Source organism: Taudactylus pleione, unplaced genomic scaffold, assembly GCF_031769625.1.
Source record: "Taudactylus pleione unplaced genomic scaffold, aTauple2 ptg000186l, whole genome shotgun sequence".
In the NCBI taxonomy this organism is placed as follows: Eukaryota; Metazoa; Chordata; class Amphibia; order Anura; family Myobatrachidae; genus Taudactylus; species Taudactylus pleione.
Window position 1 is genome coordinate 8,106,846 of NW_028284588.1, and position 15,780 is coordinate 8,122,625.

At 45.7% G+C, this 15,780-nt stretch overlaps 1 protein-coding gene across 2 annotated transcripts in view; it reads left to right on the forward strand.

Moving 5' to 3' along the window:
• The window catches only part of TMEFF1 (transmembrane protein with EGF like and two follistatin like domains 1), a 266,232-nt gene that overhangs the window by 239,541 nt on the left and 10,911 nt on the right, over nt 1-15,780 (forward strand). For both annotated transcript variants that reach the window (XM_088476339.1, XM_088476338.1), the window contains exon 8: nt 9,587-9,710. In XM_088476339.1, coding sequence (XP_088332465.1) covers nt 9,587-9,710 — 124 coding nt within the window. The remainder of the gene's footprint in view (nt 1-9,586; nt 9,711-15,780) is intronic.

Genomic DNA, 15,780 nt, shown 5'->3' on the forward strand with positions numbered 1-15,780 from the left:
GTGGATGTGTGCGTTGATAATGATTACTACTATTAAACTAAGCATATATATATATATATCAGGCCCACAGCAAGATGTGTACAATTCTACACATGGGTGAACATACAGATTTTTTCCCATGGTTCTGCTATTACACTTTGAAATTATTCAGATAATAGTATCTATTATTGAAATTATCTGCGATCCCTTGAGCTTAGAGTTTCCTTAGTTACTCCTTTATGATGCTGAGTGTTCTGAGCAGAGTTTACTTGTGCACCAAGATTACTTATTTCCGTACCCAATACGAGAACAGCTTTATGCTTGCTCTACCTACAATGCATGATTGCCAGTAGAGGTGTAGGTCAGTGGGAGCACCACACAGCACTGTAATATTAAAAGAAAGCATTAAGCATGCATAGAAGAAGACATGTCTTACAGCACTGGGCAGGTGAGTCAGTTTTGATATATATTATATATTTATTCATCTTGCTGAAACATTTAAAGTTGACGCCACTCAATACAGAGCCATGATGCTATCAGCACGTTTACACTGTTAGTCTGATTATCCTCTGACACTAGGAAAATGCCACTGACACTTCATAACAAATACCATCTTTTTGATATTTGATAGTAACCATTGATTGCACTTGTCGTGCTGTGACGAGGCGTAACTCCCAGAGACAATGGAGGCGCCTACCTCCGGGCGCCAAGCCCTGAAGGGGCTCCTCCATCTATCGCATGTGCAGCAGCACTTGTGTGGTTCCGAAAGAAAAATGAGTGTGCCGCTGATCTTCCACTGCAGCTCTGTAGTGGTGTACCCGCTGCCGCTGCAGCATTGATCAGCTCTGTACTGGGAGCCCTGCTAACACCTGCAATAGAAGTCAGGAGGCTACCACCTGACACCCCTCAGCCTGTGCTGCAGCGATAGTGTACCCGCCACTGCTACTGGACAGTGCGCTGGGACCCTAGACACTTGCCTGATCTCTTATCCCAGGGACCACTGGTACAGAGAGCCACCTGCCAGTAACCATCGATTCAGTATCACAACAAACAGAGGTTCACCAGCATAATGAAATGCATGTCAGTGTCCTGCTGTGTGTCCGATGCCTCATGTACAAATTGTAAATACTCATATACAAAATATATTTGTACCTGTGCATTAACTTTAGGATAACTATCCCTGGGTCTTGATGCTACAGGACCCCTGGTGCTTACCAGCGCTTAATCAGGCATAGATGCTCATATACAATTATATTTGATATGCAAATTATCATACACCTTTAGACCCCATAGAATAATTTTCATATATTCTATTTAAGTGTGATTGCGCAGATATATATATATATATATATATATATATATTGATATATATATATATATTGATATATATATATTGATATACAGAAAAGCAGCAGCACTCCAAAGGGACTTATCAGCATACAAAATAAATCATACATGTATTTGAAACGTTGGAATAAATTTATGATTTATTGTGTATGCTGAAAAGTCCCCTTGGAGTGCTGCTGCTTTTCTACATAATTTGGGTCTGTACTGGACTTCTGGATGTGCACCCGGTCATTGATTGGAAGTTGGAGGAATCACGGTCTTACTTAAGATAGAGATATATATATATATATATATATATATATATATATATACACACACACACCACACACACACACAGTCGAATCACATTATTATGACCACCAGCTATTAGCCAGAGTAACCGCCGTGTGCAGTATGGACAGCAGCTAAACGGGCTGGGAGTGACTCAATAAGGTGCTGGTAGTTTGGAACAGGTTTCTGGAGCCATGCTGGCTGTAGTGCATCCCACAGCTGCAGGAGGGTGCCTGGTAAAGTATCCATAGAGCGAACACAACGATCGAGATGGTCCCACAGATGCTCAGTTGGGTTCAAGTCTGGGGAATTAGGGGGCCAGGGAAGTACTTGGAAGTCTTGGTCGTGCTTGTCCAACCACATTTCTAGCCGTGTGACATGTTGCATTGTCTTGCTGGAAGATCCCATCCGCCTCAGGGAAGACAATCAGCATGTATGGGTGTACATTCTCTGCAAGGATGGATTCATAACCAAATCGGTTGAGAGTGCTTTCCACATGGATGAGTGGACCCAAAGAATGCCATGAAAACATTCCCCAAACCATAACGCTGCCACCACTAGCTTGTGTTCTTCCAGCAATGGTTGCAGAGTGTTTGTTCGCCGATGTTTCTCGCCTGACACGCCAACATCCATCTATTCGATGAAGCAGAAAACTTGACTCATCAGAGAAGACAACTTTTCGCCAATCAGTGGAGGTCCAATTCCGATACAGGCGTGAAAATTGAAGCCTTTTCTGCCGATGCACCTTCATTAGCATAAGTGCAGTGACCATCTGTTTGCTTTGGAGCCCCATACGCAGCAAGGTTCGCTGAACTGTCATTTTAGACACGCGTCTGTTGGCCCCCACGTTCATTTTGACAGTGAGCTGCTCCACTGCACCGTGTAGGTCGGCCCTCATGCACCTTCATAGCCAACATTCACCTCTCACATCAATGGCACGTGGTGCTCCGCAGTTTCCCGTGTCAGTTATTCGCAATGGTGCCATTTGTCCATTCATGATACACCTTCACCACAGCAGCACACATACTTTTCACAAACTGCGTTGTTTCAGAAATAATGCCCCTTTGGCCTGAAAGCCATTAATCATCCCTTTTTGCAACTCTGATAAATTGCCCCTTTTACCCATGACAGCAACTAGTGATATGTGTGCAGATGGCCTATCGCACACCTTATATAGGCGCTTCCAATGTGAAATGTAGGAGGTAGTCATAATAATGTGACTCGATTGTGTATATACATACACACAACAAATTTGGTTTTCCCTTTTTATTGAGAGGGGGGGGAGGGCGCCAAACTCACACTTGCCTCTGGGCAACTGAGTTGAACCTACGCCCCTGGCTGTGAGGGAAAGAGGGCATTTGTTTACAGAGCCGTAACGAGACAGCAGTGCGCCCTGTGCTGGGCTCGCCCCCTAAACCTGTGAAGTCATGACGACACGCGTAGGAGGTGGGACCACCGGCTCTTATAAGTACAGCACTACCTGGAGCATCTTAAGGACACTGTGGGCAGTTCCACAGGCTGCAGGGTGCTTGTGCGGACCGTCCTTTGGATGCTCAGGTTGGCTCTGCAGTATCGATAGTGGCTGCAGGATGTCATTCCAGGCACCATGCAAGCCACATGCAGTTGCTGTGGGGCCCTGTGCGGTCGCACAACTCTAGTTACGGCCCCGTTGGTTTAACTCCATTTTATTCACCTGCATTGAACATAAGTAAATACAGAAATGTCTTCATACAACTGTTGCAAAGAAATTGGTATACTATAGTAGATTAAGCATAATGATGTGTGGTGCAAGTCTCTCATACGTTATACAAGTACCATGCATCATTATGCTTCATCTGCTACTTTTTTTACCAATTCCTTTGTGACAAAAAATGACTAATCCTAAACACAATACTTAGGATCTCATTCAGAGCCGCTCGCAAAATGCGAGCGCTCACTCTGAATGAGGGCGGCCGCTTTAGCGAGCGGCCAGGTTGATGGTCGCGATGGTCAAGACCATCGCAACCATCGAGGCTTGCGACGAGACCCTTGTGGTAGGGTCTCGTCTGCCGCAAGCCTCAGTAAGCTTTCGGCTCTAATAGAGCCAGAAGCTCACCACTGACATCACGAGTTCCTTTGGGAATGCCTCCATTTAGCCAGCCACCCCCCCCCCACCCAGCCTACAATATGGGGCGAGCTGTTGATCACCATCGACAGCCGCCCCTTTTGTAGTGAGCCCTGGAGCGAGATAATTTTTCTCTCGCTCCGGGGCTTGCGCACGCGCAGTGTGGCCGCTGCGCGTGTGCAGGGCCTCAACATCGACTCGCTTGCGAGCGCTTGCGCGCGGGTCTGAATGAGACCCTTAGTACACAAATAGCAAATTAAGATGCAAAGATCAGTAAAAATTATGGTAATAGGGCCTATACTGTATGGCTTCTTTCTTGCCTTTTTTACCGAGATTACATACTTTTTCTTGAATTTTGAATTAATACTGTACTAAGAGCAGTGGCATAACAAGGGGGTGCGGTCCGCACCCGGGTGTCACCCGCAGAGAGGTGACACCAAGGTGCAAACTCCCCCTCACTGACAGGAGCCGGGTGCTGCACTGTAGCATTAAGTGCAGCACTCGGCTCCTGACACTGAGGGAGCCGGCCAGCACTCCACACAGGTACCTTCTGCACCCACGCCCCCCCCAGTAATAGGCACTGGGGTTCGGGCCGCAAGGCCATGCCCCCTGTCCATGCCCCCTTTTCAGTGGTGCGTGACTGAGGCGCACGCACAGTGTCTCTCCGCGGCCCGTCTGACACCGCGGGTAGGAAATCCACTGACTAAGAGGTTAATGTACAATATCAAGTTGTTAATGTACAATATCAAGTAGTGATAAGAATGGAGAAGTTGACCAGTGGAGAAGTTGCCTATAGCAACCAATCAGCTTTTTTGCAATGTCATGTACGAGAAATAAGGGAAATGTCTACTTGAAACTTTAGCTCACCTCTTTGTATTAAGAGTCTGTAATTTATTTTAAGAAAATGAGAAAGAGCTATAATTTAACTTGTCTATTGAAAACTCAAAAGATACACAGATACAGATTTTTTTTTACAGTATTACCTGTGCAAGTTCCAGACACTGTGGAGTTCATGGCAAAAGTATCCCCTCCTCCCCTTCCCCCCAAAAAACCTAAAGAGGACTTCTCCTGAAAAGGGACATGATTTAATCACTCTAGGGGGCATGTCCTACAGAGAGGTAGAAGGTAGTAGGGAGAGGCAATGGGTGACGGGAGAGGCAAACAGGGAGAGGCAGTAGGTCAGGGTTGCCAAACCTCCCGATTCGGGCGGGAGCCTCCCGATAAACGGGTGCAGCTCCTGCCCCCCCGGAAAGGCAGGCAAGCCTCCCGCCTGCAGCCGATCCTCTGTCTCCCCCCGCCAGTACCTGTGAAACCCCCGCAGCGGGGGGGGGCGCTGACGCGATTCGCGTCATTTTGGCCCCGCCCCCTGCTTCACAATGCCTGTTTTTTCGGCATTGTGTAACGGGGGCGGGGCCAAAATGACGCCCCCTGTCACACCCGCAAACTGCCCTCAGCCCGCCCGGCCATGCCCCCTGTTCTGCCGATCTGGCTGCTCCCTCCCGGAAGGAGCAGCCAGATAGTCGGCAAGTATGCAGTAGGTGACTAGGTAGTCAGTGGGTGACTAGGTAGTCAGTGGGTGACAGGGACAGGCAGTGGGTGACAGAGAAAGGTAGAGGGTGATAGCGGAAGGCAGAGGGAGACAGTGGGTGATAGCAGAAGGCAATGGGTGGCAGGGAGAGGCAATGGGTGACAGGGGAGAAGCAGACAGGGAGAGGCAGTGGATGACTGGGTAGTCAGTGGGTGTCAGGAAGATACAGAGGGTGACAGAGAGAGGCGGGGAGTAACAGAGGAAGGTAGAGAGTACCAGTTAGACAGAGGGTAGCAGGGAGCAGATATCAGGTTACACTATTTCAGCCTTAGACTACCTGTATCCCTCCAGCTGATGTGAGACTGGCAGAGTCCTTACTTCCTTTCTCCTGTGCATGCTGCAGCCAACAAGAAGAGGAAGTTCATGCTGAGGTGCATGAGGCTTGTGTGAGAGTGGAGCTGCTTCCTGAGTCCTGCTGTGCTGCTGCAGCCCAGTTTGTAAGTGTGGCGTTGGCAGCAGACAAGAGCGGGTGGGGTGACTACCACTGCGACCTGGGCGACTTCCCTGCTTGCCCGCCCCTAGAACTGCCACTGAGTGTCAAGTACTGTATGGGACATTTCATGGAATGGCCCTTTTATAGAATTTACTTGGTAAATGCTACCTCAAAGCTGATTGGTTGCTATGGGCAACTTCTCCACTGGTCCACTTCTCCACTCTTTTCACTGCTTGATAAATCAACTCCAAAGTCGTTAATAGTGTACTAAGGGCCTGAGTCAGATTTGGAAATAATGTAAGATATAGCAAGTAAACCATGTTGCAATACAAGGGGTGCAAATACATTTTTTTTTGCATGCAGGGTAAATGCTGGCTGGTTTTACATGTAGCCCACAAATGCTGGACAGCTTTATTTATACACTGCAATTCAGATTTCATTTTTAGACACACCCCATCTAAATCTAAATCTCTCTGCACTTTTTAATCTGCCTCACTTGCAGTGCAACATGGGTTTACCCAGGTGCTCAGTAACTTGCTATATCTTACTCTATTCCCAAATCTGAATTAGGCCCTAAGTACTAATATAGCATATGAAGCATGTTTTAAGAAAAAGTTGCATGACGCAGCTAAGTTGCAAAATATGTGGTGTGTGGTCACATCTGCATACTTGCCTACACTCCCGATTTGTCCGGGAGCCTCCCGAAAATTGTGTGCCACTCCCAGCCCCCCAGAAAGGCAGGCAAGCCTCTCAGCGGCCGCCGAACTCTCCATCCCATCCCAGCGGTAATGCGAAACCCCTGCATCAGGGAGGGGCGGTTACGCGATTCACGCTAAATTACATAATTTTGGCTCCGCCCCCTGCTTCACAATACCGGTAATATCGGCATTGTGTAGTGGGACGGGGTCAAATTGGCGCGTGGCCACACCGCGCTCCGCCCCGGTCCCACACCCTTATATCGGCCACGCCCCTGCTATGCCGATCTGGCTGCTCCCGCCCAGAAGGGGCAGCCAGAATGTCGGCAACCCTACACATCTGTAGAGCAAGCAGTGTCCAGAAAACACTGCTATGCCACCTCTGGTGCCAACTGCATGTACAGGTGGGTATACAGTCATTGAAATAAATAAGCAAGTATGAAAAATGTATATGCCCAAGTAGTACAAGGCCATAGTCACACAAAACCCACAGATAAAACGATTAAAATCCTGCACCACTTAATTGTAGTTATGCAGAAGGTCACAGTTGGCTGATTTAAATTTTTTCGCAAATGAAGAACTCCAAATTTAATAACATTTGTACAGTAGACCCATCTTTCTAGCAGAACATTAGAAGGAAGATTTGCCATGTGTAGATCCCTCACTGCTCAGGAAATGTCCTTCTTGCTGCTCGTTGGAATTTTGCACTTTTCAACATCAGTCTCAGGGCCGGATTCATCACGGATTGCAGTTGCAAAGACGCACGCAATTGGTTGATTGTTGCATTCTGCGAATGCTTATGCATCTCAGTGCACGTGCGTGAACTAGCAGTTGCAATGGGAACTGTGTTTGCAGAGGCTACGCAGACCCAGAGCAGAGTGATTGACAGGAAGTGCCATTTGTGGGTGGTGTATGCCAGTGCGTTTCAGCGCCGTTGCAGGGGCATGCATAAGTTATCTACTGCATGGCCATTAGCAGCCATAGCACTGATAGCGTGCGTGGCTGATAGCAATTTCTGAGTAAGGTCAGAGCTTGTGTGCTTATTGGTGCGATGTTACTCGATGTTACCGATTGTTTTGCTATGTTGCCCTAATATGTGAGTAAGGGGAAGTGGGCGTCCTTATGTCTGGCTGCGTTCGCAATGTGAATGCAAACATTTAAATAGCACCGCTGATATTAGCAACTGTGGTGTGTGCATATAAGCAGAATTGCGTTCCGTAGTGAATATGGCCCTCAGTTGGGTAGTCTATTATATAAATCCTGCAGTGTCAGTCCAGCAGCTGCTCAGTAGAGAGCTGCAGGGAGCCTCCACCGAATCCCTCCATTCACAGCTTTCACTGGCCAGTTTCCCACACAGCCTCTCTTCCAAAGCTGTACCCTTGGTAGAGCTGTAACTCTCCTACAGCGGAGAAAACATACAAATTAAGGCTGCATGCTCTTGTAATGCCCCCCAGAGCCCTGGCTGTCAGCACGAAACCCCCCTTTCAGAGAGACCGAAAGAGACACTGGGAAATAGTGGGATAGACAGATAGGGTAGGAGACAGGGAGACAGGGGGTGTAATAAGAGAGGGGAACAAACAGAGCAAGAATTGGGAGGTAAGATATAGGAAGGCATAGGAAGAATAAAGCCTTGCAACATCAGACACGACAGTTATACAGTTCCAATTTTTATGTATTTTGTGTACTCGCAATGGGGCAACATAATATTAATATTTGAAGAATTTAATAGTTGGTGGAAAAATCAGATACAGTGTTCTACAATGTGTTTTGCTCTAGTGGCTACACTCACTTCATATTGGTAGCAGCTTGCTTAGAGGATCTACAGCTCAAACTAGTTACAGACAGTTTCATACTCACCGTTTACAAGTAGAGTAAGTAAGAAAGATTTTGTTATTTTGTTGATCTCACCTAACTGCATCCAAACTAAAGCTGTAGGTTTGGGTGGAGTTATCCTTTAATTCTTCTTTCATTCCCACTTCCCCCACTTATTTTGTTTTTTGCAGCCTCCTTCACAGTATCCACCTGTTTTCTCAGCTCCCACACTCCACGTCTTCCCTATTCCTTGCTTGAAAAAGCTATACGGCTGTAACCAAACACTTCTATTAGTCATTTTCTTTTCATTTTCGGAGGCAGTGTTAGGGTCATCATGCGGCATTCTTGGACATGAAGGGAATGTATCTATAATATAGAAAGTGCTCTGCCACAGCAGTAAAGACTTACATTAGTTAACACATGTTGGTAGATCTTGTGAGGGGATTAGAAAGAGATGGCAGTGGAAAAGTAATGCCATGAGAGTTGAAAAGATTTAAATAAATAAATTCAATGCTGCTGGAAAACACAAAACAGCGCCCCCATACCTTATCACCTGGGCTGTAGCCAAGATCGTCCACTCTACAAAGCAGCCAAGGCAGAGTGAGTCCTTATTTATCTATAGCCCTAAACTAAGCAAAGCTGTAATGGATATACACATGTGATGTTTTTTCAAAAGTACTTAATGTGTTTCAGGCATGTAGGGGGAAGTTTTATCAAACCTTCTAAAGAGGACAAGAGAAAATGTTGCCCATAGAAGCCAATCATCTTCTATCTATCATTTATCTAGTGCATTCTATAAAATGATAGGTATAATTTGATTGGGTAACACCTCCACTTGTCCTCCTTAGAAGGTTTTTTAAATGTTCCCCTAAGGATAGAATTTAAATCATGGCCATGAAGTGCTTCTGGAACAGTGAAGCAAAATCACTTTGTAACCAGTATCTACACTAATGTTTCCATGCACCCCATAGAGAAGAGCAGGAAATTAGTGGAGATTGGTAATGTCATTTGCCTGTATGCTGAGTTGTATGCATCTGGAATTGTGCCTGCCCAGTATATGTACATTTGGTTTGGTGCTAGTCATCATTATCATTATCATCAGGACAGAGGTGTTTCTTCCATTGCGAGAAGAGATGTGGTTAGAGAATGACTGACTCTGCATAGTTCCTATTCCAGAGAATGCACAGTGTGCTAATGAACAATATAATCTCTGCCACCATTTCATCCCGTTTAGCTTTGCATCATCCCCTTAGAACTATTACTTGTACCGTGTCACTCTCACCATCTCTCTCCAGTCTTTACATTGTGCTGTTGGTATATTTGCAGTTTTACATTTGTTTGGTTTTTTTTGGTGTTAGATTCCAGTGATCAGAGAGAAGATGACTACATGGGTAATTACATGCCGTGCTCAGAAAACTACATTGGATATTGTGTGCATGGGACATGTGAATTAAGCTATTCAACTCAGAAAGCATTGTGCCGGTAAGTTTAAAAGAATAAAATTGCAAACCTTTTTTCTCATTATGCAAGTTATTCAGTAAGAAGAAATCTGAATATCAAGTGGGAGCAAATACCTTGTAATTTACTGCAAATCCTAAATTATGAAAAACGTTCTGCAGATTACTAACAATGATTTTTGTAGACTGAAGTTTATTATTCTTAGACTTATTATGTATAATTTACTGTGCTGTGAAGGAATACGTTTATTAGAATATAGCCATAAAGCAAAATATACCACAAATAGTATTTGTGGGATTTTGTTTGTCCACCCGCCTCTTGGGGATTGACCACAAGTTCTCAATGGGATTAAGGTCTAACAGGCGGGTGGACAAAGAAAAACGCACAAATTCTGACAAACTCCAAGCTTTGATTATACAAGAATGGGCGGCCATCAGTCATTATGTGGCCCAGAAAATGATTGACAGCATGCCAGGGCGAATTGCAGAGGTCTTGAAAAAGAAGGGTCAGCACTGCAAATATTGACTCTTTCCATAAACTTAATGTAATTGTCAATAGAGCCTTGGACACTTATGAAATGCTTGTAATGTTACTTCAGTATACCATAGTAACTGTACTGTGTCTCTGTACGAACATCGGGATGCATGTGCAGTATGACTTAGAGACTTGCGCATACAAAAACATCGCTTCACTTCGTCTGACATTGACGCTGCACCCAGCTCAGAGGCCCCATATATCTATATACAGTGCTCTAAGCTGCTTTGTATTTTTTTCTCACAGTGTGAACTAGCTTATTGGAGTCCTTATATAGAGAGGTGTTACTATGAAGCATTTAAAACACATTTCCAAAGCATTTTAAATTATATGTGTTTTATTGCTGGCAGTCAAAACAATGATTTAATAGAATGGTTCTGTACTATGCAGTTTCTGTGTGATAAAATATAATGGAGTTCACAGAGAGCGCTCATTTATTTACATATTATTATAATTATTAATAAATCGCTGACATATTAGACAGTGCTGGACTTTGATGGGATTATGACATCACACAATTTATATGCAAACGAAGGTAGAGATGACCCTGCCCAAATAAGCTTACAATCTAAGAGCTGTGGTGAACTGATGATAAAGAAGATACAGTAGCGGGTAAACTGCAGGTGTCTATTATTATGTATATAAAGTATATTATGATGAAGGGAAGCTTTCAAAATAGAAAAGTATTTTAATAATAATTAAATAGTGAATGACATTCAGGGGCAGAACTATGGGAGACAATGGAACGCCTGCCGCAGGGCGCCAACACTGAAGGGGCACCTCCTCCATTGCCCACAATATATTCACCCCACTTAGGGCTATTCTATATTAGTGTTTTTGTGGGTATGCGATTGATAGATAGATAGATAGATAGATAGATAGATAGATAGATAGATAGATATGCGCCATATTTATTTTCCGTTTTTTTAGGGATGGAGGGGCACCAAATTGTAACTTGCCTCCGGGCGTCTGGGATAAATTTACGCCACTGATGACATTGTAAATAATGTTCAGATGTACAGTAGATCTTTTGATGACCAAAAAAATGTATAGTAAACATTTTTTCAGAGCACTACTACAATTTATTAACGGCAACATTTTTATTTATTTCAATGTCACTGTAATGCACTCTTCTGTACTTTAAATTATAAGGATATGAGAAGTCACCAAGGAAATCAGTGGCCACACAGGCAAGACACAAGCCACGTAGACACAAGGCAATAAGACATGTAGTTTCATAGAGATCACAGAAATCAGATGTAATTTCTAATATCTGGCTCAATCAACTGCTGAGATTGTTATTCCTTGTACTATACAATATTTCTTAATGCATTTATGTTATGACATTAGAACTGATAATTTATACAAATAGTTTTTCATATATTTTGGTCATTTGTGTAGTATATGGAACCATTTGAGAAGAAATATGATATTATTTTGACATATGATATCAAACTAATCTCTACGGTGGTTACGTTACCTTTGTATGTGAACAGTTATTTGCAGACCCAAAGCACCAAATCATTCTTAAATGTTTTGACCCAGACATCACAGTGTTGTCTGCCAGCTGGATAGTTTCCCTGTCTCTTTTGAACAATCTCTTCTATACTGTAGTATTTAATTTACACACAGCACAGGCGTAAGGCGGACACCCTGAGTGCAGCTTCCTTCATGCATCAGTGCCCCTTCAACCACTCTTCCTGCTCGGACATCTAGTTCAGGTTTCATGGCTGTCAGGTTTGATATCTGTACCTGAAGCTATGCGATTTTAAAGGTATAATCCCTGATGGCAGATTCTTTTGAAGCAATCACTGATCACATCTTGCTGCTGTAAGTAGTCCATCATTCTGGGGAAAGAAGCGTGTGATATACATCCTTGTTGTGCTTTTATTTATAAAGCTAAGTCATCATTTCATATTTAGCTAATGTACCAAAACCTTAGCTAGATATATATCTGTATGGTGTAGTATAACTTTTTAAAGGTACGTATGATTGTGGTCCGAGCACCTTATATTATTCAGCCTTTAGCTTCTACTCATCTGGAATGTTTGCAGTTTTGAAGTGAGCAATGATGAGTATGCAATCAGATAAACAGGATGGCCACACCAGCAAGAGAGGAGTATGCTGATCTTGTAAGAGGCAGTGACCTGCCCATGTCTGTGATTATATTGGTGACATCTGCATATCTCCCAACATGTCAGCTCAGTGAAAAAAGGGAAAAGGGTGTGACTATGCCATGATAGGTGCATATTCTTGTGAGGAAGCTGCATTACTAATGGGTTGGGTATGAAATACTGACAGTCGGGATGCCAGCTGTCAAAACACAGACAGCGGCATCCTGATTCTCAGTATCCCGATAACCCTCCCCCCTTCTACCCCTAACCCTGTTTCTGCATCCTAACTCTAACCGTCCCCCCCTATCCTAACCCTCGCCCCCCCCCCGCATCCTAACCCTCCCCATTAGTGCCCAAACCTAATCCTCCCCCCTTGGTGCCTGGACCTATCCCTCCCTCCTTAGTGCCTAACCCTAACCCCCACCCCCAGTGGTGCCTAAACCTAACCCTCCCCCCTTGGTGCCTGAACCTCTCCCTTCCTCCTTAGTGCCTAACCCTAATCCCCATCCCAGTGGTGCCTAAACCTAATCCTCCCCCCTTGGTGCCTGAACCTATCCCTTCCTCCTTAGTGCCTAACCCAACCCCCCCCCCCAGTGGTGCCTAAACATAATCCTCAGCCCTTGGTGCCTGAACCTATCCCTTCCTCCTTAGTGCCTAACCATAACCTCCCCCCCCAGTGGTGCCTAAACCTAACTCTCCTGGTCCGTAGCCTAACCCTAACACCCCCCACCACCCCTGTAGCCTAACCCTAACTCCTCTGTGGTGCCTAACCCTCCCCTCAGCGGCTAACACCTAACTTCCTCACGCTATACTTACGTACGGGATACCGACTGTCGAGATTCCAGTGTCGGCATCAGAAACTGGCATCAGGATTTCAACGGCCAGCATCCCGGCTATAGGCATAATAACTACTTCCCTTACTAACAACCTGCCACATATTGTATCCACCTCTGCTCCCCTCTAACCATCCATTCAGTATCATACTGGTGAGCAGTTGTCTGGATATGCAGAGGTGGAGAAACCTTTTGCAGGGCCGTAACTGGGATAGTGCGACCTGTGTCATGGCACAGGGCACCACAGGGCAGGGCGCGCTGTTCTGGCCTGTCAATTTTCTATTATCATTCTCACTTGTATCTTTCTCTTTTATCCCCAGCATCTCCTGTCCTCCTCTATCTCTTCCCTGGCCCTTCCACATGAGGCTATGGCCCTTTTTGCGCATCTTATGTCCCTAATTGAAAAATAGGGGAGGGGGCGCCAATGCTCTTCTGGCACAGGGCACCATAAAGTCTATTTATAGCTCTGCCCTTTAGTACTTTAGTATCACCCCTTTCAATTACATATATACTTATCCATTTTCTCTTCAAAGCTGATTTATACAAGCTATAAGTAAGGCAAAAACCAATAATATTTTTACTACATCTGTCATTTCTCTGTGTATAAAGATCATTATTAATTTGCTTGGACTTAACATGGAAATGTAAGCGTAGTTTTACACCAAAGTGTACCATGGGCGATTTGGCAAATTTCATAAAATCTTTGTACCGTTCCTGATTTTACAGTAGCCTGGGGCTACTTCCACTATTGTAGGGTGTTGGTCTCCCAATGTTTTTGCCCAGGCTGTCTAATGCTGGGGCTGGGGGAGGATATGGGCAGTCACACTGTATGTTCTCTGTATCTCTTGTGTTGTACAAGACCTGATCTCTGCCAGCCCAGAGCTGATGCAGAACTCAATTCATTTTGTGGAGTGGGAATGTGTATACACAAGAAAGAATGTCTCTGATAATATATACCTTCCATCCAGTGGTGGAACTACTGCCATTGCAGAAATGTGTGGAGGTCTGTACAATGGTGGTAGTTCCCCAACTGCCTGCTTCCACATTCCTATTAGATTAAATATGGTTTCACTGCGCATACTAAAAAGAACAGAGTGAGGGCCACGGAAGGACGTACTGCAGCACATAATGCATCACTCCAAATGTTAATATGGAGCCCAGTGATGTAGTTTTCTACCCCTGTATCCACCCCTTTTTCCCAGAGGGGGCAGTCAGAATGTTGGCAAGTATGACATATAACTAGCCCTGCACCAGCCAACTCCCTCTCACACACATATACCCCAGCCCTGCACCAGCCACCTCCCTCTCACACACATATACCCCAGCCCTGCACCAGCCACCTCCGTCTCACACACATATTTTATTTATTTATTATTTATTACCAGATATTTATATAGCACACACATATTCCGCAGCGCTTTACAGAGAATATTTGGCCATTCACATCAGTCCCTGCCCCAGTGGAGCTTACACTCTATATTCCCTACCACATGCTCACACACACATACACACTATGGGTAATTTTGTTAGGAGCCAATTAACCTACCAGTATATTTTTGGAGTGTGGGAGGAAACCGGAGTACCCGGGGGAAACCCACGCAAGCACAGGGAGAATATACAAACTCCACACAGTTAGGGCCGTAGTGGATATCGAACCAACGACCTCAGTACTGTGAGGCAGTAATGCTACCATTACACCGTCTGTGCTGCATATACCCCAGCCCTGCACCAGCCACCTCCCTCTCACACACATATACCCCAGCCCTGCACCAGCCACCTCCCTCTCACACACATATACCCCAGCCCTGCACCATCCACCTCCCTCTCACACACATATACCCCAGCCCTGCACCAGCTACCTCCCTTTCACACACATATACCCCAGCCCTGCACCAGCCACCTCCCTCTCACACACATATACCTCAGCCCTGCACCATCCACCTCCCTCTCACACACATATACCCCAGCCCTGCACCAGCCACCTCCCTCTCACACACATATACCCCAGCCCTGCACCAGCCACCTCCCTCTCACACACATATACCCCAGCCCTGCACCATCCACCTCCCTCTCACACACATATACCCCAGCCCTGCACCAGCCACCTCCCTCTCACACATATATACCCCAGCCCTGCACCAGCCACCTCCCTCTCACACACATATACCCCAGCCCTGCACCAGCCACCTCCCTCTCACACACATATACCCCAGCCATGCACCAGCCACCTCCCTCTCACACACATATACCCCAGCCCTGCACCAGCCACCTCCCTCTCACACACATATACCCCAGCCCTGCACCAGCCACCTCCCTCTCACACACATATACCCCAGCCCTGCACCAGCCACCTCCCTCTCACACACATATACCCCAGCCCTGCACCAGCCACCTCCCTCTCACACACATATACCCCAGTCCTGCACCATCCACCTCCCTCTTACACACATATACCCCAGTCCTGCAGCAGCCACCTCCCTCTCACACACATATACCCCAGCCCTGCACCAGCCACCTCCCTCTCACACACATATACCCCAGCCCTGCACCATCCACCTCCCTCTCACACACATATACCCCAGCCCTGCACCATCCACCTCCCTCTCACACACA